This window comes from Triturus cristatus, chromosome 8, assembly GCF_964204655.1.
Source record: "Triturus cristatus chromosome 8, aTriCri1.1, whole genome shotgun sequence".
NCBI classification, from domain to species: domain Eukaryota; kingdom Metazoa; phylum Chordata; class Amphibia; order Caudata; family Salamandridae; genus Triturus; species Triturus cristatus.
In genome coordinates, this window is record NC_140591.1 from 321,158,215 (window position 1) to 321,185,145 (window position 26,931).

General features: G+C 45.9%; 1 protein-coding gene across 3 annotated transcripts in view; it reads right to left on the bottom strand.

Annotated features, from left to right (window-relative positions):
* Window positions 1–26,931, bottom strand: part of ATP8A2 (ATPase phospholipid transporting 8A2) — a 2,139,258-nt gene that overhangs the window by 19,377 nt on the left and 2,092,950 nt on the right. For all 3 annotated transcript variants that reach the window (XR_014967690.1, XM_085621612.1, XM_085621613.1), the window contains one exon: window positions 11,283–11,374. Coding sequence is in view for 2 of the 3 variants with exons in the window: in XM_085621612.1 (XP_085477738.1) it covers window positions 11,283–11,374 (92 nt within the window). In the remaining variant the exon portion in view is untranslated. The remainder of the gene's footprint in view (window positions 1–11,282; window positions 11,375–26,931) is intronic.

Below are 26,931 nucleotides of genomic sequence, written 5' to 3' on the forward strand. Positions count from 1 at the left end.
CAAGGATATCCGGAACGGAGCCGCCTTGCTGTTGCATCTCGTGACGTCGAGCCCGACGGTCATGGAGTGTTTTCTTCGATCGAAACGATCGGCACGTATCGCAGTCTTTCTTGTAGTGTTCCGGTGACAAACGGAGATTGCACACTTCGTGGAGGTCGGTGCGCGGAAACTTAGTGCAACACCCGGGACAGAGCTTGAATGGAGTCCGTTCCATTGACTGCTAGCGTGCCCGGGGCAGGTAGGCCCAACGGCCCTCCATGAGTTTTTCAAACGAAGATTCTTGATTCGAAATGATATGCGGAGAATGGGAAACGCGATTGAGAAACAATACCATCGAGTGGATTGCGCATCGAAGGGAACCCGAGAAACGGTGCTGAACCAGAGCGCAGCAATTCACATCCGAAACCGATGGCGGAAAAAAAACAATCTAGCAATGGAGTCGATGCCCATGTGCACTATCACCGAAAGGAGTAGTCACCTACCTCATGACCGGAAAATACTTTGTTGAACAAAAACAAAGTGCAAACATCCGGACCCAACGCTAGATGGCAGGCTATGCACAGCATGTGATCTACAGCTCACATGCCTCGAACACAATGTTATCAGTTTGAAGGTTAGTACTCAGGTTTTGGAATTGGTTTTCTGGGATTAGAACCAGGGTTCCCCCAGGGTCAAGGATACACTCTCAAAGCATTGTCAGCAGCACTAGGGTGCCTGGGTGCAGAGTGCTGAGGCCCAATGTTATCCAAAGGGGGATAGAGCACCTCCAGTTGGTGGATGCTCATGATCAGGTCACAAGGTTGTGGAGCAAAGCTCCTGGGGTTTAGCTCAGGGCAAAGGGGGATTCGAGTTAGCAGACAAGGTGAACCCACAGCAGCGGCCGGGTGCAGATTGCTCATTTGGCATCAGGTGCCCTGTTGTTTTCAATGGGAGTTGCAGGTTTTGGATTTTGGCTGCAGGCTCGGTCCAGTAAGACTTCCGGGTAGAATCAACAGCTGGTCAGGTAAGTTGGAGGGCTCGGGACGTAGGTGCACCTCGGGTTCTCTTCTCCAGGGCACAGGGCGGCTGGATGCAGGGGTGTCTTTTGAGGTCAGATTTCACCTTAGCTGGCCACTCGCAGTTGGAGGGTCTCCATCCAGAGCCTGCAGGCGACGTCAGGGAGTTCTGGAGGGAACAACCCACAGTGGACTCGGACTCTGGAGCGCTCGGGATCTTGCTGGGACCGGTGGGCCACTCGAACTCGGGCCGTAGGCGACGTGTGCAGTGGTGGTTCCAGGTGTCGGGTTTCTTTGTCCTCAGCAGGCTCTGAGTCTTGCCTTGGAGATTCTTTTAAACAGAGCTGCTGTTCACAGGAGATCCGGTCTTTGTGGAAGGCAGTCAGTCCTCCCAGGGGTTCTGGAGGTGGCTGGCTGCAGTGCAAGGCGACTTTTGGCACAGGATCTCTGGAAACTGCAGACGGGTCGCTAGGGCTGGGGCCAAGTTAGTTCTTCTCTGCAGTCTCCTCTTCTGGGTGTCTTCTTTCGTCCTTCTTCGCAGGTTGCTGGAATCTGCCTTCTTGGTTCAGGGCTGGCTCCTAAATACTGTCTGTAGGAGGCATTTTAGGGGTCTCAATGCCAGTATCCAATGGGCTACTGACCTTAGGGTGACCACACCCTTGGTGTGCTCACCCCACATGGGGGAGTGGGCACAATCACTAACCCTGATTGGAGAGTGCCTGCCATCTGCAAGGTGGCGGGCACTGAAGAGTGTGCTTCACCTTGCCTCCCCCACCTGAGGGGTGGTGTTGGCAGAGGTGGGCACACCTTCTGGGTTGTTCTAATTTTTCCCACCTGTGTTCCTGCTGAAAAGGAGGGAAGACAGGAAGGGGGCCTGCTCTTAATAGCAGGAGAGGCTGGAGGTCACCTTACAAAGGCGGCAAGGCCTCTGAAGCTCACCTACCACAAATGGCTCTTACTGCCCTGGGGGAGATGACCACCTCCGCCCAGGATAGGCTTTGTTTCTGGGCCCAGGGGTCCAGAAACATGTCTTGTGGTGGCAGGCTCGTGTGTACCAGTCAGGGAACTCACCAGAGGCTGGTTGTTTTTCAGGGGGCACCTCTAAGATGCCCTCTGCGTGCATTGTATAATAAATCCCACACTGGCTTCAGTGTGGGTTTATTATGCTGAGAGGTTTGATACCAAACTTCCCAGAATTCAGTAAAGTCATTATGATGCTGTGGACTTTGTAATGACAAACTCCCATACCATATACTTGTTTATGGCTTTACTGCACTTACAATGTTTAAGAATGGACTTAGACGCTGTAGGGGTACAGTGCTCATGCAACTGTACCCTCACAAGTGGTATAGTGTACCCAGCTTGAGGGGTGTCTTACCTATACCATAGGCAGTGGGTTGCAGGCATGGCCCACAGGAATGTGTGCCATGTCGACTTCACTTTTCTCTGCACCAAAACACGCAGCCTGCAATAGGGGGGGGGGGGTGTTTTTTTGTTTGTTTTTTGTTTAAGGTACAGGACCTCTAAGGAAGGCACAATATGTGCTGCAGCCCTTAGAGGCCTTCCCTGGTCTCAGTGCCCTTGGTACCCATGGTACCATTTACAAGGGATTTACATGTGGCCAGAGGTGCCAATTGGGGTTACAAAGGTACAGTTTTGGGAAAGAACACAGGCCCTGGGAACCTGATTGGCAGGGGCCCAGGGCATATCCAGTCAAAGTGCATCAGAAATCTGGCAAAAAGTGGGGGGGTTACTGCAACAGAAACCCAGCTTTCTACACTTCCTATACTTCAGAATCCTACTTTCTATATTTAGTTTAAAAATATTCTCTTTTTCCTGACACTGTCCTATAAAAAGCCATTTATTCCAAGTGGCATTTTCTGTTAGCGAAAACTGAACCGATGCTGCCCTGCAGAACGTTTTCTATGTACGTGAGTGAAACTCGGCATTTTGCCGGCTGAAGTATGCGCCATTTGCCTATATGGAGCGGGCACTGCTGCAGGTTCTGCTGTGCTTCTTCCATAAGTGTGGGAAGCATGAACCCTTCTTACTAAGCTGGCTCTCTTCTGTGTTTAACAATGAAGCTCGAGAAAACCATTTAACTGTAAAGGTACACAAACCACTGCCAAGGTTTGTTTGGTATGTATTTGCTCATGAGAGCGAGAGGCCAAAAACAGCCTCTAACAACATGAGACTACAAACTTGTAAATGAACTATGAGAGGCATTAGGGTCATTTGTTTACTGATCCAGTAATGCTTATTCTCACAAGCGAATCTTTTTAGTGGTCTTTTCATGCAGAAAAACAGGGACCCACCTCCACAGAAGAGAGCACTCCTATGACAAGCTGCACCTTCCTGTGCCAGCACAGAGCCATTAAAACATTGGCAGGCACACAATTGAAGCCTCTTCTCTGAACTTGTTTAGATTTGTTATAAAATGGCCGCTGTAATGCCCCAGCCAAGCAAAACATGGCGTTTTATAATCCCCGGACTTTTCGCAGGCCACCTACAGTAGCCTGAAGTTTAAAGCAGCTTGTTTTGTTTGTCAGCTTTGACATTTGGGGATTTTCAGATCAGAATGCTGTCTCAATTATAGAGGGCTGCGTGTTTATATGTTAAATAAAGGTCATGTAAACCTTCCCGCTCATTTGTCTTAGAAGAAAAACCACCCCTGTCAAATATGCAAAAGCCTTGGACATTATCGTGTTGAACAGATCTTGGAGGGACGTGCTGAATGGCACCTCAAAGAGATACAGCCGCCTGCCGCAGAAGGGAAACAGACATTTGCACCGTGTTTTTTCTAGATAATCGAGGGAAGATCCATTAACAGTTTAAATTGGATTCCGAGATAAGGCACTTTAACTGTGGGCAGGTTTTGTGAAAAACAGACTTTTAAAATCAATTTCTATGCAAGTCTTTCAAAGGAAGGGACAGTCTAGAAAGCCAAAACTTTAGTTTACTGGTTCATTAGCCATGGTCAGAATGTGGAAGATTACCTTACTTATCTAAACTTACACTTAGGTCTTCACCTTGCAGAATGTCATGCGATGGCACAAAAATGTACTTTATTTCATAGGATTTTATTTTAACTAATGGGATTTTACTTTAAAATATTTGATTTTACTTGATAGAATTTCACATGATGGCACATGATCTTACAGTGTTTCAAGTGTTATAAAATGAGGAAGCAGGGCATTATTTTGGGAATTAAAGTGATTGATGATGACAAAACGTTTTCTACGCCTTCATTCACAAACACATGGATAGTAAACTGTTACTATTAATACTATTGAGTTAAACATTACCTGGTTACCTTACAAATGCTAGGCCAAAAACCTCTTTTTGTACTAATTTTATCAAAATTATGAATTCAGGTATTGTGCGATTTTGCCTCACAAATTGGCTCGGCCCACATGGAAATGTAGGGAGCAGGGTGGCATTTCTTGTTTTTTGTAATTCTTCATATTAAACTGTTGTTCGGTATGCAAGAAGCATGAATACATTTTACATCCAGATAAGGACTGTATTGATAATCATAACATGTTATACTTCACTATCATCACAACAGGGTGGAATTTCTGAGTGATCAAATGTAGTATTATTTTCGGTTTGCAGGTATCTATGGGTAGGTCCACCGGGAAAAGTTGCTGAACACCCACAATCTCTGAAATGTGTGTGTACTGACAACAATTTGCAGATGAATAGGTTTTCAGCTCTGGAAATATGCATTCCTGCTAATAGCAAGAGCAAATGCTTTTTCAGTTTGCAGAGTTTTTAGAGAATTCCAGAATAAGGCTGGGGATGTGTGGTGCATGGCTTAGAGGCCATGGAGACGGCTGCTCCGCTTTTTCCTTTAGCATCTGGACTTTGCAGAATGCTCAGGCACACGACCCAACTTTCTTTTCCACCTTTGGGGAGAGGATGTAGCCTTATGGCTAGAGAGGTCGACCTCGAAGTTGGGGAACCAGGTTCGAGTCTCGGCAACGACACTAAAACATCCTGTGATTCTGGGCAAATCACTTAATCTCCATGTGCCTAACAAAAAAATGAATGTGTTCTTCTGTAACGAAACTGGTGCTTGTGTAAAGCGCTCTGATATCCAATTTCTCGGGTCTAGTTTGCGCTATATATATATATATATAAAAAAAAAAACTTTGCTGTGCCCGGTATTTCCCTTTTCTTCATTATTTCCGAGACCTGCACAGTTTCTCATCATGACAGACAGCAGCTGCCATTTAATGATGGAAGTGCGTGCAGTATTTTCCTTGTTGGACAACAAACTTAGTAGTTTATTTTAATCATAGCCAAATTAAAGTTAGAGCAGCATTGTCTGCTCCTTTCTTTTTCATGTTTTCCCCAATTCCCGTTTATGACTGACATATCTTTATTTGAGCACCTGCTTTTCGCAAAGATCAGATCTTATGCCATCTGACTGATTGGAAATTGTAGATCAAAAACCAAACCTCCTTTACTAACAAGGGGGCTTGTTTAGTATTGATATGTAAATCATGTGATCCGGTATGTTCAGGCTTTAACAGTGAGGGGAGATGTGAATCTACTTTTTCTCACTTATATGAAGAGAACAAGGAAGTTAAATGTGATGTAAAATTAATTGCTTCTTCTCACAAATTAAATCAGCTAAATTTGAATTTTGTCTCCTCTTATAAACACAAGATGGATATCTCCCAACCATTCCCTCCATGTGTACTGTTGCAGTTCCTCATAAAGGCCATGTGTTTAGTACAAATTCTTAACATAATGTCTAAAAAGGACCCTCTTTCTCTTACTTATCTTTCTCCTTCATCAACCTTGGAGATGCTCCTGGAGGAAATTAGATCTTTAAAACCTTTAATGGAGGAAATAATACAGCTGCAAAATCGGAATGACACTCGGTCATCTATGCACCAAAGAAACACTGTCATTAGGCAGCAGAACAGCGACACATAGGATCTGGTCAACAGAGCTCCTAAGATGGAGCCCAAAATCAAAAATGTCTTAAGATGCAGTAAGAAGACATTGCAAATAGGAATAGGAGAAACAACTTTGAGTTCATGGCATTCAGGACATTTCTGAGAGAAAAAAAGTCGCCTTCATGAAATAGTTGTCTGCCTGGACTGGTTCCTCTAATTGTAGTGTCCTAAAGCTCATTGGTTGGATAGGGGGTCACGCTTAAACGGAGGATAGGATAAACCAAGAGGCATGATTTTCCTCTCTTTGAAATACACAGAGCTCATAGGATTTAATGTTTACTAAGGAGAGGAAATTCCTGGTCTGGAAAGGTCATAAGATTTTCATCACACAAGATGTTGCCATAGGGACAACTAAAAGACAAAAGCAATTTCTCTTTTTAATATCATATTTGGAACTGGTGAATACTAGATAAAGCTTTATCCATTCTTGTTTTTATGATGATCCTTTGAGTTTGAGAGACTCATTTAAATGCTGTGACTATCAATCATTCAAACAAAGAACTGTAGACAGGGGCTGGATTTGTGCCAAAATCCTGCACCTCCCTGAGGCAGCAATAATGAGAAGAAATGCTTTTTTTTCTCCTCACTTTAAGGCATTTTCCTCTTTGCATGTGTGCTGCAGAATGCAGCACACATGCAAAGAGGAAAATGCCTTCAATCTTAGTTTTTGTGCAGGGAGGGAGCCTTTCCTTTGCAAAAACTGTGCTAAGTACAATGCAGACACCCTTGCACTGGCACAAGGGTGCCTGCGTTGGCGCATGGCAGCCACAAGTGAGCCGGCAAAGAGAAAGAGCAGAACTGCATCACTTCTAAGTAGATATGGTGCAGTTCTGCGCTCTCCTGTTCACACATCACAGCGCAGCAACTCTACTTGAAGCGCTGCTTGCGTGAACTCTTTGTCACAACCTCCCGGGATTTGTATTTCCCAGGAGTGCAGCCATACATACCTTTCAAAAGTTGAATCACTGTTGCATGACTAGCTCACACGCAGGCTTACATTTTCATATTGTTCTAAGGTCTTTTAAAGGCTGCTAACTCAAAGGGAGTTAGCAGCCTTTAAAAGGCCTTAGAACAATACGCTGCCACCTCCACAATGATATCTGCAAATGTCCTTTGCCAATATTTATCAAAACAATTTTGCTTTCTATGATTATCACTTTTGTCTGGAGTTTCCAGATTCAGTTTATTCGTAACCACACACTTCATTCCATTCAGAGGTTTGACCATCAGTGGAAGGGTCACCGCTAGAAGCCGCTTGTAGGATTACTTGGGAGAGTGCTCGACGCTGCCTGTGGGCCCACAATCCAAGGAAGCTGGGCCCACAACCCAGGAAGAGGCTGGTCACAATTTAGTGGAACATAAGCAAAAATCAACCACTAAAATGGAAAGCTACAGGGTTAGATGATGAGACCATGACAGGATGCAGAGTCCACATGTTTTGGTCAGATGGGCATCATGGATGCTTCTAGAGTTACCAGCAATACCCTTATTAATAAGGTTGTATCACTTGTGTTAATACCACATCTTCAATAAACACAGGCCTTATCCCAGATTATTATTTCAGTTCTTCAAGGAATCTGTGCTCCTAGGTGCACGTCAACCAACAGGTGGACCCTAAAGCACAAAGATCGAAGGTGACTATCAAAGAGCTCACACTTGTGAGATAAGTAGGGAAAGCACAACAATTACATTTATTCTCTTTGCGTTTTTTAAACCACATACGAGCCGTGTAGGCCATCAAATCGCTGTAATGATTTATTTAGAAAGTTTTGTATTGTGCTAGACCTGATGCCTTGTGCCTACTTCAGGGTGCTTTCTAGAGCACATAGGGACCCTAAGAATGCAGTATAGACAACAATCTTTAGGGAAGGTAATCAGAGGTTCAAAACTAAATTTCCAAGTCTGTCGCAGGCAGATCATGTGACCATAAATGGGGAACACCGAATGCCTCCTAGAAGAAAAGTTAGAGGTGTAAGGCATCTTGTCTGCCAGAACCCAGCCCCTGGGACGGGTGGACGGGGCCAATGACCACTTCTGGCAGTAGTGTACTAGAAACATACTGGAAGTGGTTTACATAGATGGGAATGTATGGCAAACACCCTTTGCAAAGTGTAATAGAGAGATAACAGAAGACGGTGGAGTAAAAAATAAAATAGATCACATTTGCAGACAGCAGCATGTATGTACTAAAACAGAATAAATAGTTCTACGAGCCTGGAAGCGTAGGGGTACAAAGATGTACGAAGGGGATTACAGAGCAGGGTAACCTGTGCTTGTAGGAAAAGCAGATCGCTCCTAAAAGTGTCTCAGCAATAAGTCTCCTGGGCTCTGGGAAACTTTTATGCTGAGGAACGTGGAACTGTTGCAAAACCAAGGCTAACTGTAACAATAGAGATATTAGATCCAAGGGACCCAAAGTGAATATCATTCTCAGGAAGGAAGAGCCATCAGAGCAGAATATGAGAGGATGCTCCACATTCTTTTTTAAGTAACAGGTTGAGGAGTTTCAAAGAGTGTCCTGGGCAGCTCACAAGAAGCAGCTATACACAATCTTTCAATGCAATTTAACAATCTCCAAGGACCAGCCCACAGAATTCATGGTTTCTGTAAAAGCGGCACTGCATGCGTAAGATCCTGTTCACAGAAGAGCATGATGTGAGGAGTCTGGTCCAGAATCCAGAACAGAAACCAGGATGCGAGAGGGATGTGACGACATGTAATTAGCACCTTCCAATATACAGTCTGATTTTACATTGCACAGATTTATACATTTGGTATAATAGTGAAACCAGAATTAGAACTCAGGTGCGTCATTTCCAAAGTCAGCAACATAGCTATCTGAGAGATTCAGCCTCTAGAGTCCTACTCTCCCGACCACAGTGTCAACATGCAGTGGCAATGCTTTAGAGGGGGTGTTTGGGATGTTACACCCCCCCAATAAAACAATTTTCTGATAAATATTTGGGTACAGGTGCTTTCAGTTGGATATTGTGAGATGTCAGTCAGATTTCACCAGGAATTTCTAAATACACACAGAAAAACATCACACACACTCTCTCTGTTTTGAAATACTTAAAAATATTGATTATTTTACAAAATATTATGTTTTCTCTCTAAGTACTCCTACTAATCTGCATTCCTCTCCCTTTCCACTGCCCCTTACGCCTTTCTGATGTACCCTGCTTGTCGTATAAAGTATTTAAACATTATATGCCAGCCAGAGGAAGAGCGTTGCCCAACTTAGTGTAAAAATAAAATGATAACGTAACATTAATACCGTTACATTATTATTATTTTATTTTTCTGTATGGAGCCCGAGCCAGGTTAGGGCAGGGCGGGGCGGGGCGGGGCTGGACTGTGTCACAGTGAGAGGGAGGAGTAGGGGTATAATATGTACCATAAGTGCGCAAGACGGTTTTGCCGGCTGTCTGGAGCCGGCCAAACTGTCATGCGCACTTAACATTGCTCTACACGGCTGTATTGCACAACTGGGCAGAGAGAACATGCACAGGCTTCCACTCCCCGTCTCAGTGCCGAACCAGGCCACCCAGACCAATCACAACACTGCTGTCATACTGGTGAGAGCAGTGTTGTGATTGGCTATGGGGTGTCTGGGCTTCTGTGTGCTTCCAGGAAGAGAAGAGTACGAAGGAGCGGTGGCAGCCCATCACAATAAGTGAACTTTTATTTATTGTTATTTATTTTTTTTTTAAATCAAGCCTCTACCCCCTTCCTCCCTACCACTACTTTTCCAAAGTGGCCGCCATTGATTCCAGCGTGATGGTCTGAAAATCTGAAGCTCACACCCCCCCAAATCTTACTCCTCAAGCTACACCCCTGTCAACATGCACTCAATATTGATAAGCACAATAGTTCATGCCCCCCAAATGTGGTTCGACTGGAGTTAGGATAGTAAATCCATGCCGTACCAACATTTTGGCAGTCAGTATTATGTGCATGTTGATACTATTGCATGTCCTGATTCTGGTGACACAATTTGTGCATTTCTAGAGTCAAGTGCTAAAATTAATCTAGAACTAATCGTTTAACAAATAAGGGTATTAATATGCATTCCTTGAAAAAGCCAACCTTCTCCATGCAGGAACAACTGAAAATATTTCACTCAGACCCACAACATTAGGACAAAGCAAATAATTCTTTACTTCAATGGATTCACAAACAATTCCAGGAGCTCTCCTACGTTATAGATTTCCATGAGAACCCACATTTGTAACATTTTTGCACGTGGAGTTTACAACAGATGAAAAACTCTGCGTGTGGGAACAGGACACAAATTAGCACTTGCAGACGCAGCTTTATTATATTGTTAAATATGGGCATGCCCCCTCACTATCTCAACGATGGAAATCTCTCAGGAAAACGAGGATATTGTAAAGCGTTTCCACAGTGGGAAACTACCTGTGTGGGGAAAGTGAATACCTAAAACCTACCAATATATAGGTGTTTACCTAATTCTGCAGGTAGGCCCACCCAGAAACACCCACAAAGCCTCCCCTAAACCTGTATTTGCAATTTTGGAAATCCCACCAGGGAGTCTATTTAATTTCCTTGCAACCCTAGAAGGGTGTCATTATATGTGTGGGAAAGTTCCCCATCGTAAAGTTAAGTCTAAGAGCCTGTGATAAGTTTTAATTAGTTTATCATCACAAAGGGTTTTTTTCTTTTGAGGCTTGATGTAATTATGAACTTATTAAACACACGAGAAGCAAGAAGCTGGGTGGTATAATCAGATTCTCCAAGACAAATATATTTACATTCAGTCTAAAAAGGCGCAATTGAGTCCACCAATCAACGAGGCAGCAGCAAAAACTGTCTTTCCTCCCGAGGAAACAGTATTACAAGCTCGGAGTCAAAAGTTTAGCAATGTAGGCCGCTCGGCTGTATTTCGTTTCTTCTGGTGTTTTCCTTGAATATCACCGCTCACCTTCCTTTTCTGGCAGCTGCAGTCTCCCCCAGGACTGCGTCTGTGTGAGAAAGTAGGACGTGCAGAGGGGGGGCCAGAGGGAGAGGTGGGAGGGGGAGGGAGGCCTTACCAGACAGCGAGGCCCGCTAGCCCCAGGAGAGCCGCCACCAGCGCCATTATCTCCGGAGAATCTGAGAATTATCTACAGGCAAACTGTGCTAGCCAGGGGCCAGGCACACGACTCCGCTTCCGAGTCTGTCGTCTCTTTTTAGTTGGCAGCTCCGCTCCCAGCTACCGACTGACTCCACGCGTTAATTAAACTTAAAAACATGGTCTGGGCGGATTGATTCCTGCGAGACGCTGGCGCTGCATTATTTACCACCATGTACTTACATGATACACTTTGCTGGACAGAATGAGCTCGAAAGAGGCTTGGGGGAGTTTTTCTGCCAAGTCTCTTCAACAAGTGGTCACGTTCGTTGAGGCTGCAATGGAATCCAAAATGCATTAGTGCACAGTACCAGACCGAGCAAGCCAGAAGAGCGTATACTTTCTAAATTAAGATACTAAACAAAACAGCAATTCTTTTTCGAAATGGTATTTATATAATCAATTTCATAATCATTGTGTCACCAGAACTCTATTTGTAAATAAAATAAAAAAGAGAGTAAAGTAAAAAAAACTAAATGCATGGGCCCAAATGTTTTTTTTCTAGGAGTCTACCGCTGGTGCTGCCGAATGCTGAAGCTGCCGCATACTGAAGCTGCCGCATACCAACTTACCAAGGCTACTAACAGTTGATTAAACCTCATGCCTCTTTCTTCTAAGGTCCTGCGCTGCCTGTATTTTTAGCTCATTCTTGTAGGCTCTTCCCCTATCTTGGCCACTCCCTTTTCTGCTTTTCTTACTCTTGCTCAGGGCCAAAGCCTTGTGTTGAAAAATAAGTCCTGGTCCTCAAAAATGAGTACCTGTGCCCACCATTAACAACCACCACCACAAATTAAACACTGTATGTTACTGATTGAAAACCAATGTTGGATGCACAATATCTAAATGAGCAAGAACGCAGAAGGAAACTGAAGGCCACTAGCACAGAGTTACCAATGGAGGCAGTGGGACACACAACCGATAGCCCCACGGGGCCTACCCATTATCAGACTCCTAACAAACAGTGCTAGGATACTGGAGGAAAGAGTGAACAGTGTGCTACATAAAAGCTTTGTAATATAAAACTATATACACTAACAAAAAAGCCATGCAACACACGCGCTCTGAGGTTTTAGTCATGTCCAGCACCCATGATAAGCCACACAGAGAGAACAGTCTGAGTGGGCACAAGAAAGAGGAGAGGAATACAGGAAGACAGCTGTGTCTCCCAGAAATAGGATGTGAACACTACATTTCTCAGACAGTCATGCTGTACATGCTCTGTGTGACGTTTGATCCACCTGTAAGTCCTCGATAAGCTATGAGGCCAGCTTGTTGTTTAGGAAAATCAGGACGCAGGCGGGAAGCAACCTTGTCTGCAAGATGGATGATTTGGAAAACAGTTTCAGAGAGGACTGCAATCCTCTTTGTAGAAAAGGACACCTCACTCAATCGAGTCTTCCTTGAACATGGCTCGTACTCAGGGTTTAATCCGTAAAATAATTAGTGCTGATGCCCAAAGTTTTTCTCAGAAGCCTCCAGCGTGAGCCGACAAATGCCTGGATTGTTGAATACCAATGGGGTGTAGACTTGGTTCCACCTCATGCCTCTACCTTCCACCACTCCACATTCACTGTCCCTGTATTTTACTCTTGTTGGTTTTTTTCATCCCTTTGTCACTATTTCCCCATCATTCTCTTTCTTCTTCTTCCCGTCTTCTTTGTTCGTTTCTCTCTTGCTCTAAGTCTAAAAAGGTAAAGAAAGCACTGGTCCTCAAACATTAGTGTCAGTGGGCCCCACCTGCAACCACAGGCTCGAATTAAGCTTTGCACATTCTGTGATTATGAGGTGAGGACAACGATTGGATCATTGTTTTGCACGATAATGTCATAGTTTGTCATTCGCATGGGGAAGTGTTTTTTTGATTTACATAGGCCATAACTATTGAAGTCATCTAGCATATCATGGTATGTGTAGCCCTAATACCCAATAGAATTGTCATAATTGATTCTGTTCAAATTCTTATTGAATTAGTACTCTTTTAAAAAGTTCTACTTCATTTACCCTTCATTGTGTCATTATTGACTATTGAATGCTGACACCATTTCACTCAAGAGCACAAGTCCAGTGAGCTTTCGCAAAGCTTTCAATTTTAAAATTATTTTTTATTGAGCCAGTACCAGGCTTCAAAGAGTCTGTATCCTCCCATTCAATCACTGAACCGGAATACAGAATACATTTCGTAAATGGACCAGAGTGGTTTCTGGTGGCTTGATAATCCTGGGAAATCAGAAAGTAGAAGTGCACCATAGGATGACAATCTTGTCTTTAGGAATGTTATCTGTAGACTTTAGCTCAGAGAAAGACATAGGACACAAACTGTGCCTGACCTCAGTTTTTTTTACCAGCCCCTGCAAGTCACATGCTCTTTGAGAATACCTTTAAGTAAAGGAGATGCCAGCTTCGCCATAAAGAAAGGGTTTATAGTCTGCATCACCTAATGAACTGTGTGGCACCAAGAACACATGATCCTGGTTCTGAGCCTTCTTAAAGTCCTGGAAAAGTTGCATGGACTAACACCTCTTCAAAGAAAAGATGAAGCAGATGGCAGCACAGCATGTCTGATTTATTTCCTTAAACAGACATTTTGGGACTACAATCCCAAATATTACCTGTATTAGCACAGTCACACCCTCCAGTCACTGAGAATCTCATTGGGAAAAACAGGAGAAAACTAGGAGGAATGACACATAACTCAAGCTATATTTCCAGGAACAGCGTTTCAGAGACAATTTTTGGCTTAATGCCAGCCCATCAAGCTCTAAAAGATCTTTCTACAGAAATATCATAGGCTGAATATCAGTTACCAAAATATTGTGAATATATATATATGTATTGGTAAGTATAGATTTACCATTCTTAAAACTACAGTAAATATAAATATATAACTATATGTATTTATATTTTCACTGAGAAACCGAAAGGTTACAGGGATGTTATAGTTAGGAAATAGAATTTTAAAAAACCTTCGACATTTACAGAAAAAAAGCAAAGGTTACATGGACATTATAGTTAGGCTCAGATTTCACTTGTACAAAACTAGTGAAATTCAGCAGTTATGGTTAGCTAAGCTAACTATGACTTACACCCCTGCAATGCACTGCTTTTGACCTCACATATTACATCACTCATGACATGGTCAGTGACATCATGACATTTGGGGCTGTAGTCTCCACATTTCTGTTTAAGGAAATAAATCAGACATTCTGTTCTGCCATCTGCTTCCACTCACTCACCAATACAGCCACTCACCCAGTCACTCACTCACACAGCTACTCAAACATCCACTTACTCACCCATACAGCCACTCACAGTCCCACTCACACCCCCAAACAGCCACTTAGACACCCACTCCCACCCTGATACAGTCACACAGCCACTCAGATGACATATATTAGAAACAGTATCACTCATTAACAGAAGAAAAACAAATGTAATGTAACTTATGCATATATCTTTTAGTCTCAGAAACATTTACAAAATAAATACTTACACTCACTGGATGATGTCATCAGTGATGTCATTTGAGATGTCATGAGTGATGTCACTGATCATGTCATGAGTGATGCAATATGTGAGGTTATAAGCAGTGCATTGCGGGGGTGTAAGTTATAGTTAGCTCAGGTAACTATAACTGCTGAATTTCACAGATTTTGTGTGCATTTCTAGAGCTAAGCGCTAAAAATATTATCTAGAATAAATCGTTAACAAATAAGGGTATTATTATGCATTCCTTGAAAAAGTCAACCTTCTCCATGCAGTAACAACTGAAAATATTTCACTCAGACCCACAACATTAGGACAATGCAAGTAATTCTTTCTTTCAATGGACTTGCAAACAAGTCCAGGAGCTCTTCTCTGTATAGATTTCCATAAGAACCCACATTTGTAACACTTCTGCAGGTGGAGCTTACAACAGAGGAAAAATCCTGCATGTGGGAACAGGAGACAAATTAGCACTTGCAGACGCGGCTCTGTTTTATTATTAAATATACGCATGTTCCCTCACTATCTCAACGATGGAAATCTCTCATGAAAACGAGGATATTTTCAAGCGTTGCCACAGTGGGAAACTTCCTGTGTGGGCAATATGAATACCCTAAGTCTTCCAAAATATAGGTGTTCACCTAATTCTGCAGGTAGGCCCACGCAGAAACACCCACAAAGCCTCCTCTAAACCTATATTCGCACTTTTGGAAATGCCACCACGCTGGCGGGATTTCAGCATTCACACATCCCATTTGCAAGGGTAAAGTTCCTCTGGTCTTTTGTGTGAGATAGGAGTGGGAGGCCGACTTTTCACAAAAAAAAGTTTGTTATTCTGGGTCTTTTTAATTTCCTTGAAACCCTAGAAGTATGTCATTATATGTGTGAGAAAGTTCCCCATCGTAAAGTTCAGTCTAAGAGCCCGCTGATAAGTTTTAATTAGCTTTTCATCACAAAGGTTTTTTTTTTCTTTTGACGCTTGATGTAATTATGAACTTATCAAACATGCAAGAAGCTGGGTGGCTATAATTAGATTCTTTCTCTGAAATAAATATATTTGCATTCATTCTAAAAAGGTGCAATTGAGCCTAGCAATCAACGAGGCAGCAGCAAAACTGTCTTTCCTCCCGAGGAATGAGTATTTCAAGCTCGGAGTCAAAAGTTTAACTATGTAGGATAAATCGTTTAACAAATAAGGGTATTATTATGCATTCCTTGAAAAAGTCAACCTTCTCCATGCAGTAACAACTGAAAATATTTCACTCAGACCTACTACATTAGGACAATGCAAGTAATTCTTTCAATGTCGAGCTTGCCTGCAGTCCGCTACCCTTTGCTGTCTTTGATATTATGTCTTCTCTGCTGATTTTCTGCTTATCTTTCTGCCTCTTCTCTGCTCGCTCCTGTCCTCTATTTTGCCTCTTTTTGCTCATTCCGACTGTTGTTTTGCCTCTTTCTGCTCGTTCCTGACCTTCAGCTCATTTCTGACCTTTATTCGGCCTTTTTCTGCTCCCTTCTGACCTTTATTCTGCCTCTTTCTGCTCGTTTTTAGGTCGAGCCTATGGCAGCGCGCATGCGCTGCTATAGGGAAACGACCTCTTGCAGCTGACCAGCACTTTTCAAAAGCTCATGCTTTTGGTTGTTTTTCCTGCAATATTTCGATTGGCGTTTGCTTGCGTCTTCCTTGAAAGACAGCATGCAATTGGGTAAAGGCGGGCGCATGTCCCACCTTTCCCAGCCAATGTAACCGCCCACGGCCGAAGGCTTGCGGTTACGCGTACAGGCACCATCTGTTTTAAATTATCATGCCCAAACGCGGGCGTGATAATTGAAAGCAGATTGCCTTGTGCACGCTCTCGCGCGCACCACTCGCGGACTTATTCTTGTTATAGAAGTGCTGTAGTCTATATAGAGCAGTCAGAATGTGCCAAGCGCTACATCAAAATTAGCACTAGCATTTCTATAGCGTCATCAGTAGCGTTTGTGTCTGAATGAACAAAGCTGTGCTTTTTCAGTCAGTGCGTGGAGCTGTGTCATCAGTCTTTGACCAGAGCCGCCCGGCTGAACTTCAGGAAGAAAGTCACAGACAGCGTTAATTTAACGCAGCTTTGCGGTAATCGCTGCCCAGACGCATGGAATTGCCTGGCACGTGCTTGGCAGATGTTGTGAATTCATCCTGACAAGACGCGTTACATCTTTCGCGCCTTGTAACCCCGCTTGGAGGGAGTCTCGTGGCTCCGCTTTGAATACCGTGAGGGCCGTCTGTGCGTGTGGCCGGTGCAGGCTGTCTGTGCACGTGGGGCTCGCCGAGGCCTGAGTGATAATCCTGCAGCTGCCTGTTTATAGAGAAGCCTGCGCAGCATCAAATATTTCTGTTTCTCTGGCTGTAAACACGCGTATGAATTGCTATGTAAGCTCAGCCCTTGACAACGCATGGCCGGTGTCTGGGCGCTGCTCGTTCATCACTCATCACTTTATTATAAATACACTGGGACAGGACAGGAGGCTGTGCTAGGCCCGGACCCAAGCCCGCACTACAGCGGAATGGGCGCCTGCGGAGGGGAGCGGCGGCAGGAACTTCTGAAGTGGATAAACGGGAGCCATGAACTTGTGCAGAAGTGGAATGGGCACTATGAACTTCTGCAGGAGGGGAATGGGCACTATGCACTCATTCAGGGGGCGCTATGAGCTCCTGCAGGAGGCGGATCGATGCTATGACCCCCCCGCTCCCCATTGGAGAGTAGTGGGCACTATAAACTTCTGCAGGGGGGCGCTATGAGCTCCAGCACTGCCTTAGTCGCCCTGCCCCCTCTTTGTGAAGCGTTCACTTCCGCGTAGAGAACACCCCTTTTGCTAGTGTGCCCAGCTTTCACTCCACCCCTTTGCTGGCTACAGCCCTTCCCAGGGGGTGTGACGGAGAAGGCTGGCCTTCCAGTGGCAGGTAAGTGTGGTCTGGGGGGACTGCAGAGACAAGGGTCAGGGGATGCCCGCTGCCATGTGTTGCAGCAGCGCTGTCTCCCTCCATGGCACTGCTTGTACCCGAGCCGAGCCCGGCTCCTTTCCACCTCTGAAAGAGCCGCGAGGCACAGAGCGATAGTCCTAGCACCGGGGCAAAGACGCACCCGGCAGAGTAGGCGCGAGGAGCAAACCCCAGGGGTGCGGTGCCTGCTATGGGGAGGGGCTGGTGGGGGCTGGTTCTCCTCGCAGCTGGCAGTGACAGCCCGCATCCCTTACTTGGCAGATGGTGACAGAGCGCAGACTGGCTGAGTTTGGGAAATAAACTCAGGAGGGCTCTGGTGAGCATACAGTACGACTGGTCCCAGAGGCCCCTCTGAGGACCCGTCCCCCACCCCCAACTCCCAGGGGGCAACACGTGGGCACCCATTCCGAGAACATCTCCATTCCGACTCAGCTACAGCAGCAGGCCACCCAACATCTCAAGTACCTACACAGAGTGCGGAAGATCACAAAAGGCATTCAGAAAGGTTGCTCCAGAGGGATTTGATGCTATGCTAGCGCACACATCAAAAACAGGGTACCAGAACATATCATAATATGTTTACAACACGCCAGAACATAAGCATCAGACAGTGCCATTATAATATGCATAGACGTGTTAGCAAAGGCACTGGATATTTTATTTAGGAGAAATGCTATTGCTGCACGAATCAGAAAACGTCAGCACTTACAGCGAAGCAGGCAGCAGGAGTCTAGGAATGAGAGCATGACCCACTTAACAACACGTACTGAAAAAACAAGCATTGGCATAGCCAATAGGTCTCGCCTTTGGGACCTAATAAGTGTTTAGCCATGCAACACTTGATATTGTTGCACCAAGGATATTGTGCTGGATAAATAAACACTTATAAGGTCCCAAAGGCGAGACCTATTGGCTATGCCAATGCTTGTTGACCTTTATTTTGCCTCTTCCTGCTCATTTCTCACCTTTATTTTGCCCTATTCTGCTCGTTGCTGACCTTTATATTGCCCCTTTCTGCTTGTTTCTAACCTTTATTCTGCCTCTTTCTGATCATTTCTCACCTTTATCTTGCCTCTTTCTGCTCGTTGTTGACCTTTATTCTGCCTCTCTCTGCTCTCTTCTCACCTTTATTTGGCCTCTTTCTGCTCATAGCGGACCTTTATTTTTCTTCTTTCTGCTCATTCCTTACCTTTATTCTGCCTCTTTCTTCTCATTTCTGACCTTTACTCTGCCTCTTTCGGCTCGTTCCTCACCTTTATTCTGTCTCTTTCTGCTAATTTCTCACCTTTATTTTGCCTTTTTTCATCCAAGACTGCAGGGTGAGCATCAAAGCCCCCGTGGTCCTAGCTAGTTCCCCGACTCCTGCCGGAGCTGGCATTACTGCTGCACAGAGGGAGCTGCTGGAAAGGCAGCTCCCTCTGTGCAGGAACAATCATTTCATTTCTTTTCCTGACCGTTTGTCTGCAGGAAGGTGGGCAGGGAAAAAGATAAAACCTCTGCTTCCAGAGAGCAGTTGCACTTTGACAGCTCCAGCCCGCTGGAACTGGAGTGTTTGCTGTTGCTTGGTGGGAGCTGTCAAAGCTCCCACCAAGTAAAAGCAAACAGCTATGTTCCAGGGGTGGGCACCCGGGGACATAGCTGAAGCTGGGCCTGGGGGGTGGCGGTTCAAAAGGCCATGTATGGCTCCAGGAAGGGGGCTGCACAGCCCCCTCCTTCTTCTTGCATGGGACACTGTGGGGAGGAGGTGGTCCCCTGGGCCGAGAATGGCTGAGGAAGGGGACCACGCGGCCTCCTCCTTCTTTTAAAAACAAGAAAGCCCCGGCAAGGTAGTGGTCCCCGGGGAGCAGGGGCTCCAGTGTGGCCCTCCCACACCATATTAACATAAGCGATGTCACTGACCATGTCTTGAGTGATGTAATATATGAGGTCATAAGCAGTGCATTTCGGGGGCGTAATTTATAGCTAGCTCAGGTAACTAGAACTGCTGAATTTGCCTGGTTTTGTCTGAATAAAATCTGAGCCTAACTATAACGTCCTGTAACCTTTGTTTTTTTCAGTGACCTTCTAAGTTTAAAAAAAATTCTATTTCCCAACTATAACATTCCTGTAATGTTTGATTTTTTTTCAATACATTTCTATGGTTTTTGATGTTGTTTCGTATAAGGTCTATGTAATCTTTGTTTTTTAAGTGAATTCCGAAGGATTTAAAATGTTAATTTCCTAACTCTAACCTGTGATGTTTGAGAGTGAGTGTGTGAGCGAGTGCATGAGTGTCTCAGTGGGTATGCGAGTGTGTGAGTTTCTCAATGGGTGTGTGAGTGGGTTTATGATTGTCCAAATGAATTTGTGAGTGGGTCCAAGAGTGTCTCACTGAGTCTGTGAGTTGGTGCACGAGTCTGTGAGTAGGTGCACGAGTCTCTGAGTAGGTGCACGAGTCTCTGAGTAGGTGCATGAGTCTCTGAGTAGGTGCACGAGTCTCTGAGTAGGTGCATGAGTCTCTGAGTAGGTGCATGAGTCTCTGAGTAGGTGCATGAGTCTCTGAGTAGGTGCATGAGTCTCTGAGTAGGTGCATGAGTCTCTGAGTGGCTGCCTGAGTCTCTGAGTGGCTGCCTGAGTGTCTGAGTGGCTGCCTGAGTGTCTGAGTGGCTGCCTGAGTGTCTGAGTGGCTGCCTGAGTGTCTGAGTGGCTGCCTGAGTGTCTGATTGGGTCTGAGTGGGAGCATATGCTTTTCAGTTGGTCTGAGTGGGCACATGAGCCTCTGAGTGGGGCTGTGAGTGAGTGCATGAGTCTCTGAGTGGGTGTGTAAGTCTCTGAGCGGGTCTGTGAATGGGTGTGTGACTGTCTGAGTGGGACTGCGAGTGGCTCTGGGAGAGGGTGCATGGGTCTGTGAGTGGGTGCATGAGTGCCAGAGTAGGTCTGTAAATGGGTGCTTGAGTGTCTAATGTGGGTCTTTGAGTGAGTGCATGAGTCTCTGAATGAGTCTGAGTGAGTGTATGAGTTTCTCAGTGGGTCTGTGAGTGGGTGTGTGAATCTCTGAGTGGTCTATGAGCTGGTGTGTAAGTGTCTGAGTGTGACTGAGTGGGTGTGAGTGGGTGTGAATGGATTTAAAAAAAGAATTACAGTGATATTCACAAATTCTTCTTGATGTTGCATGGGGGCCACACTGAGCGCCACTATGAATTTCTGAATACTGCATGAGGGGGGTAAAAAGGGTGCATGAGTAGGTTTGTGAGTGGGTGTCTGAGTGGGTCTATGAGTGGGTGCATGAGTCTCTGAATGGGTCTGTGAGTGGGTGCATGAGTCTGAAAGGGTCTGTGAGTGGGTGTATGAGTCTCTCAGTGTCTAAGTGTCTGAGTGTGTCTGTGAGTGGATGTAAATGGATTTTAAAAAAAACAGTGAGTGATATTCATGAATTCTTTATGACGGCGCATTCAGGAATATCGCATGAGGGGGAAAACCACAATATCAAAATTTTGAACGCATATGGCGTCACACAAACACTCCTATATTCCATCAATGGGGTCAGGGTACCTCTCCCATGACCATTTATACCATTTTTGTACTTTATTTTCAGCCCTGGGGACTGTTTCCCATTACTTAAAATGGCAGCTGCAAATTTCTACATAGATTGCGGCCAGTCAATCATGGCATTTCTGTTGCAAGCATTCACGGTTCATTGCAAATTAGTCATGACCCTCGATTTTTTTGATTTTTTTAAAAATATCTTTATTGCTCTTTTCTCATTTTATCTTTTCTTACATCACATAACAGTTCAGGAGTATCTGTGACATTATCCAGACTTATATGAAACAACTCAATGCAAACACTGTGCACATCAACAATTTATTACAGAAATGAAATTACAATGCACAGTGATGCATACACGTTTTTCCAGAATTAGTCATGACACTTGATATCCACATTTGAAATTACTTTAAAACCTCCAAAACTACTGAATGAATTTACACCAAATCTCTAAAACTATGCTTCTGGACCAAGAGCTACCTTTCTGCCGAATTTGGTGTAATTTCGTCCAGAGGTTCAGACTGCAGTTGTGTTCAAAATCTCTATGGAAATTAACATGGGAAATGCATTTTTTTTAATGTCCCTTTTTCTTGTCCCCCGCTTGACAGATCACCCTGAAACTTTCCATTCACAACTAGCATCACCGGCACACTTTCCTTTGCAAAATTTCATGAGGATTCATCAAACGGCGGCAAAGATATAGCCAAGTTAAAAGGGGCATTTCCTATGGAAACTAGGTCCCACCTTCAACTACTTACTGGCATCCACCTGTAGCTAATATATATTCTCACTCATGATCCAAACAGTAGTATTTTATATATATACATATATATATATTCACTGATAAAACCATAGATTTCAGGGACGTTATAGTTAGTTGGACATTTCACTCGTACAAAACGAGAGAAATTCTAACTTTATAGTTAGTAGAGCTAACTACAACTCATGCCCCCGCAATGCACTGCTGATGACGTCACATATTACATCACTCATGACATGGTCAGTGACATTTTTAAATGCTAATTTCTAATTATAATGTTCATTAAACCTATAGTTTTTTCAGAGATTTTAAATTATCATTCCATTCTCAACCTGGTGAGAACAGCCAATATCGCCAGTTTTCCAGCAATAGCTTCCACAAAAAACAATTGCCACAAATAAGAGAAACAACTAACGCTAATAATATGCAGAGTAGGCGTTCCTGTGCAAAAATAACACGAAAACACCACTTCCCAATATTTTCAACGAGCAGCCAACTCTGCGGTGCGATCCAAAAACAGGCGATAAGCTGTATTAGCAGTAGGAATGTAACATCTGCCTTTTACTGGCGTAAAGTAGGACGACTACCTACAGTGTGAAAGGGAGCCCAGCCCAGAATTACATCTGAAGACCAACACATGTCATAGAGCTACTGATCATGCACCTCCGACACCCAAACGGCATGGCCCCTCAGCCACACAATAGCTGAATGTTGTGAGATGTGGCAACCAAACGTGTGAAGGACGCAAGTCACCCACCAATAATAATGCACACAATACCAAGTGTAGCGGTGATGTGCTGGACAGACCTCACTATGCAGAGCACAAACCTCTCCATGTGTACATATACTGCAGGTGCTTGTAGTGTTGTGGACAGTGGACGCAACCATGTTACCTCAGGCAGTGAGGAAGATCTCGGTCATGTACCTGTGTCGTCGTCCCCTGTAAGCGGACCGCATTGAGCTGGTCCAACATACGCCTCTCCAGCGTAGAAGTGTGAATAAATAGGCCAGTGCTCTGGGCGTGGTTCACTTGTGTGAAGGCCAACATGTCTGCCAGAGCGGCGGCCCTCACCCTGCCACGTGGCTGCCGCCATGACCACAGGTCTCCTCGACACAGGCCCCCTGCGAACACAGCGGCACAGCACTGCAGAGTTATGTCTGTACAGACTACTGCCTTCGATCTACACTGCGGACAGCAGGGCTCACAATTCAGATGGAGTCGCGATTGCAGATGACGCAGTCCAGTAGGCAAGACACATTGCTCCCAGTGTGGCCCGCCCGGACCACGCATCATCGCAGGCTGTGTACACACTGAGCGCCAGAGGTACTACTAACTCGGTACACCACAAGTCAACGCCACGTGGCCTTATTAAGGCAGAATTCATTAGACAAAAGACATTGCTACCAATGCGGCCCGCCCGGACCACGCATCATCAGAGGGTGTGCACACGCTGAATACTTCTGATGCCACTAATTGTGCAGCTCAACTCAACGCCACGTGGCTGTGGGCCCTTGCTGACCGCTGCCTCTGACCTACACTGCGGTCAGCAGGGCTCACAATTAAAATTAAGTCTTGATTCATTAATTACAGAGTCCAGTAGGCAACTAACTACAACGTTCCTAAAACCTACATAATATCCTTTCAGTATCCTTGCTTCAAGAATCACAAGTTACTTACTTGTGTAACGATATATCTGTAAGAGACATTAGTTAGTGATAGATTCCTTACCTTAGAATATCCCCAGGCGTCAGACTGGATCCGGAAAGTTTTCATCAGCAGTTCCCCTGAGCGTCGGCAGGCGTCGTCGTACAGCTCCGCGTACGTCGCTGGCGTCGTATCTGTCAAGATGACATCATCGGAGCTACTTAGACGCGCCCACGCGTGCTGACATCAGTTCTGTACACAACTTTTATGCGCCAGGAGCGCAGAGCCATGCCAGAGACCGACTACTGGTGCAATAGAACTAGGGCCCTAAAAGGGATGACCTGAACCCTAGAGAACAGTTCGCAGAACGGGGAGGATGGGCGGGCGGTAAGGAATCTATCACTAACTAATGTCTCTTACAGATATATCGTTACACAAGTAAGTAACTTGTGCATCTGAAAGAGACACGTTAGTGATAGATTCCTTACCTTAGAATACATACCCAAGCAATACTAACCCGGGTGGTGGGTCTGCGAAGTGAGATTACACCAGAAAGTCACGGAGAACTGAACGGCCAAAGAACACGTCTCTCCGGACCTGACAGTCAAGGCAATAGTGCTTAGTGAAAGTATGCAACGAGGCCCAAATGGCCGCCTGACAGATGTCTTGCAGGGGGACACCGCGTCCCAATGCTGTAGTAGCTGCTGTCGCCCTGGTAGAATGGGCGCGCAGCCCCACAGGAGGTTCCTTTTTAGCCAGAGAGTAACAGGCTTTAATGCACAAGACAACGTAATGGGAGATAGTGCGCTTGTGCACAGCCCGGCCTTTCTTGGCGCCCACGTAGCCAACAAAGAGCTGGTCATCCACCTGGAACTGTTGTGTGCAGTTGAGATAGAACGAAAGCGCACGTTTTGGGTCCAGACGGTGGAGCCTCTCCTCTCCTCTTCTCTTGAAGGGTGTGGAGACGGAAAGAAAGTGGGCAGAGTGACAGTTTGCCAGAGATGAAAGGCAGACACTACTTTTGGTAGAAAGGAGGGACGCGGTCGAAGCACAACCTTGTCCGGATGAATCGCCAGGAAAGGATGTTTGCAGGAAAGAGCCTGGAGCTCACTCACCCACCGAGTGGAGGTGATGGCCACCAGGAAGACAGTTTTCTAAGTTAATAACCGCAAATGACAGTTATGAAGAGGCTCAAAGGGAGCACACATCAAGTATGTGAGAACCAGGTTCAATTCCCATTGAGGCATCACAAAAGGAATAGGAGGGAAAAGGTGAGTAATGCCTTTGAGAAATCTATTGACAACTGAGGACTTGAAAAGAAAGGGCTGATGAGGAAGCCTAAGAATGACTGAAAGAGCAGAAAGGTAGCCCTTGATAGTGTCCAGAGCAGAGCCCTGCTGGGCCAAAGAAAGAAGGAACAATAGGACCTCAGAAAGAAGGGCAGCAAAAGGATCAACAGATTTCGCTGTGCACCATGCCACAAATTTTTTCCACCGACAGGCGTATACCGTTTTAGTGGAGGGACGCCTGGCTGCCAGAATCACATTACAGACTTCTGGAGGCAAGTCAAATGGAATCAGCTGTCGCCGCTCAATCTCCACGCAAGGTGGAGGAGGCTGGACAGGTTCGGGTGGAGGACAGTCCCCTGTTGCTGCGACAGGAGATCCTCCTGAAGAGGCAGTCGGATCGGGGGATACACGCTCGTACTGAGTAGCTTGGGATACCAAACTCTTCGAGCCCAGTCTGGTGCCAAAAGAATGACTTGGGCCCGGTCGTACCTGATCTTCTTCAGCACTCCGGGCAGAAGTGGTATAGGCGGAAAGGCGTACAAAAGACCGCAACTCCACTCGCGATGAACAGTGTCACCTAACGAGTGCCGCCTTGGAAACTCCAATACGCAGAACTGCTGACATTGGCCCGTTCTCTTTGGTGGCGAATAGATCTAACCAAGGTTCTCCCCACTGCTGAAAGAGACCTTGCACCACCTCCGAGTGAAGAAGCCATTCGTGATCCAACATGCACCTGCGGCTGAGTTTGTCTGCCCTGGCGTTCAGGGTACCTGCCAGGTGTTGAACCACCAAAGAAATGCCTTGATGTTCCAGCCACGTCCAGAGACATAGAGCCTCCTGACATAGGGTCCATGACACCACCCCGCCTTGTTTGTTGCAGTACCACATGGCGGTGGTGTTGTCTGTGAACACCTGCACTACTCTGCTCTTGACAGAGGGAAAGAATGCTTTGAGTGCAAGTAGGATCACCCTGAGCTCCAAAAGATTGATATGGAGCTTGGACTCCGCCAGAGACCAGAGGCCTCCGATCTCCGCCTCTCCCATGTGGCCGCCCCATCCCAGGAGGGACGCGTCCGTCACTACTGTGTGCTCCAGTTGAGGAAGGGAGAGGGATCTGCCGCTGACCCTACGCTGGTTCGTGAGCCACCACTGCAACTCCTGTGCAGTGCCCTCCGAGATCTGGACGTAGTCGGACAGGTTCCCCCGATGCTGCGTCCACTGGAACTTCAGGTCCCACTGCAGAGCCCGCATATGCCATCTGGCATGATCAATTAGCAGGATGCAGGAGGCTATGAGGCCCAGCAGCCTCAGAGTCTTCCTGACCGAAACCCAGGACCAAGGCCGAAAGATCGGAATCATAGCCCGAATGTCCCGGACTCGCTGTTCGGGAAGATAAACCTGAAACTGTGCCGTATCCAGAACCACTCCGATGAAGAGGAGCTCCTGAGAGGGAATCAGGTGCGACTTCGGCAAATGCAGGAGGTCGGCCATAGTCTGGAGGTGGGAGACGACTGCCTGGGGCGAGCCCGCCTTCAACAGCCAGTCGTCGAGATAGGGGAAGACTGAAACCCCTGATCTGCGCAGATGAGCTGCGACCACCGCCATCACTTTCGTGAACACCTGAGGGGCGCTGGTAAGGCCGAAAGGGAGCACGGTGAACTGAAAGTGCTTGTGGCCTACCGTGAACCGTAGGTAACGCCGGTGGGCCGGCAGGATGGGGATATTAAAATAAGCATCCTGCAAGTCCAATGCTACCATCCAGTCTTGTTGGTCTAGGGCAGATAAGACCTGAGCAAGCGTGAGCATCTTGAACTTCTCCTTCCGGAGCAAGCGGTTGACGTTCCGGAGGTCCAAGATAGCCCGCAGGCCCTTATCCTTCTTTGGAACCACGAAGTAGTGGGAATAACAACCACAACCTACTTATGGCATCAGAACGCGCTCGACTGCCCCCTTGGCCAAGAGGGCCGCAACTTCCTGCTGGAGAAGTGACAAGTGATCCCCCGACATGCGGTGGTCCTGAGGTGGCATGGCTGGAGGGGTAGACTCGAAGGGGAGGGAGTAGTCCCTTCGGACTATTTGCAGAACCCACCTGTCCGAGGTTATGGAGCGCCAGTGGGGAAGGTGATGGCGAATCCTGCCACCCACTGGCG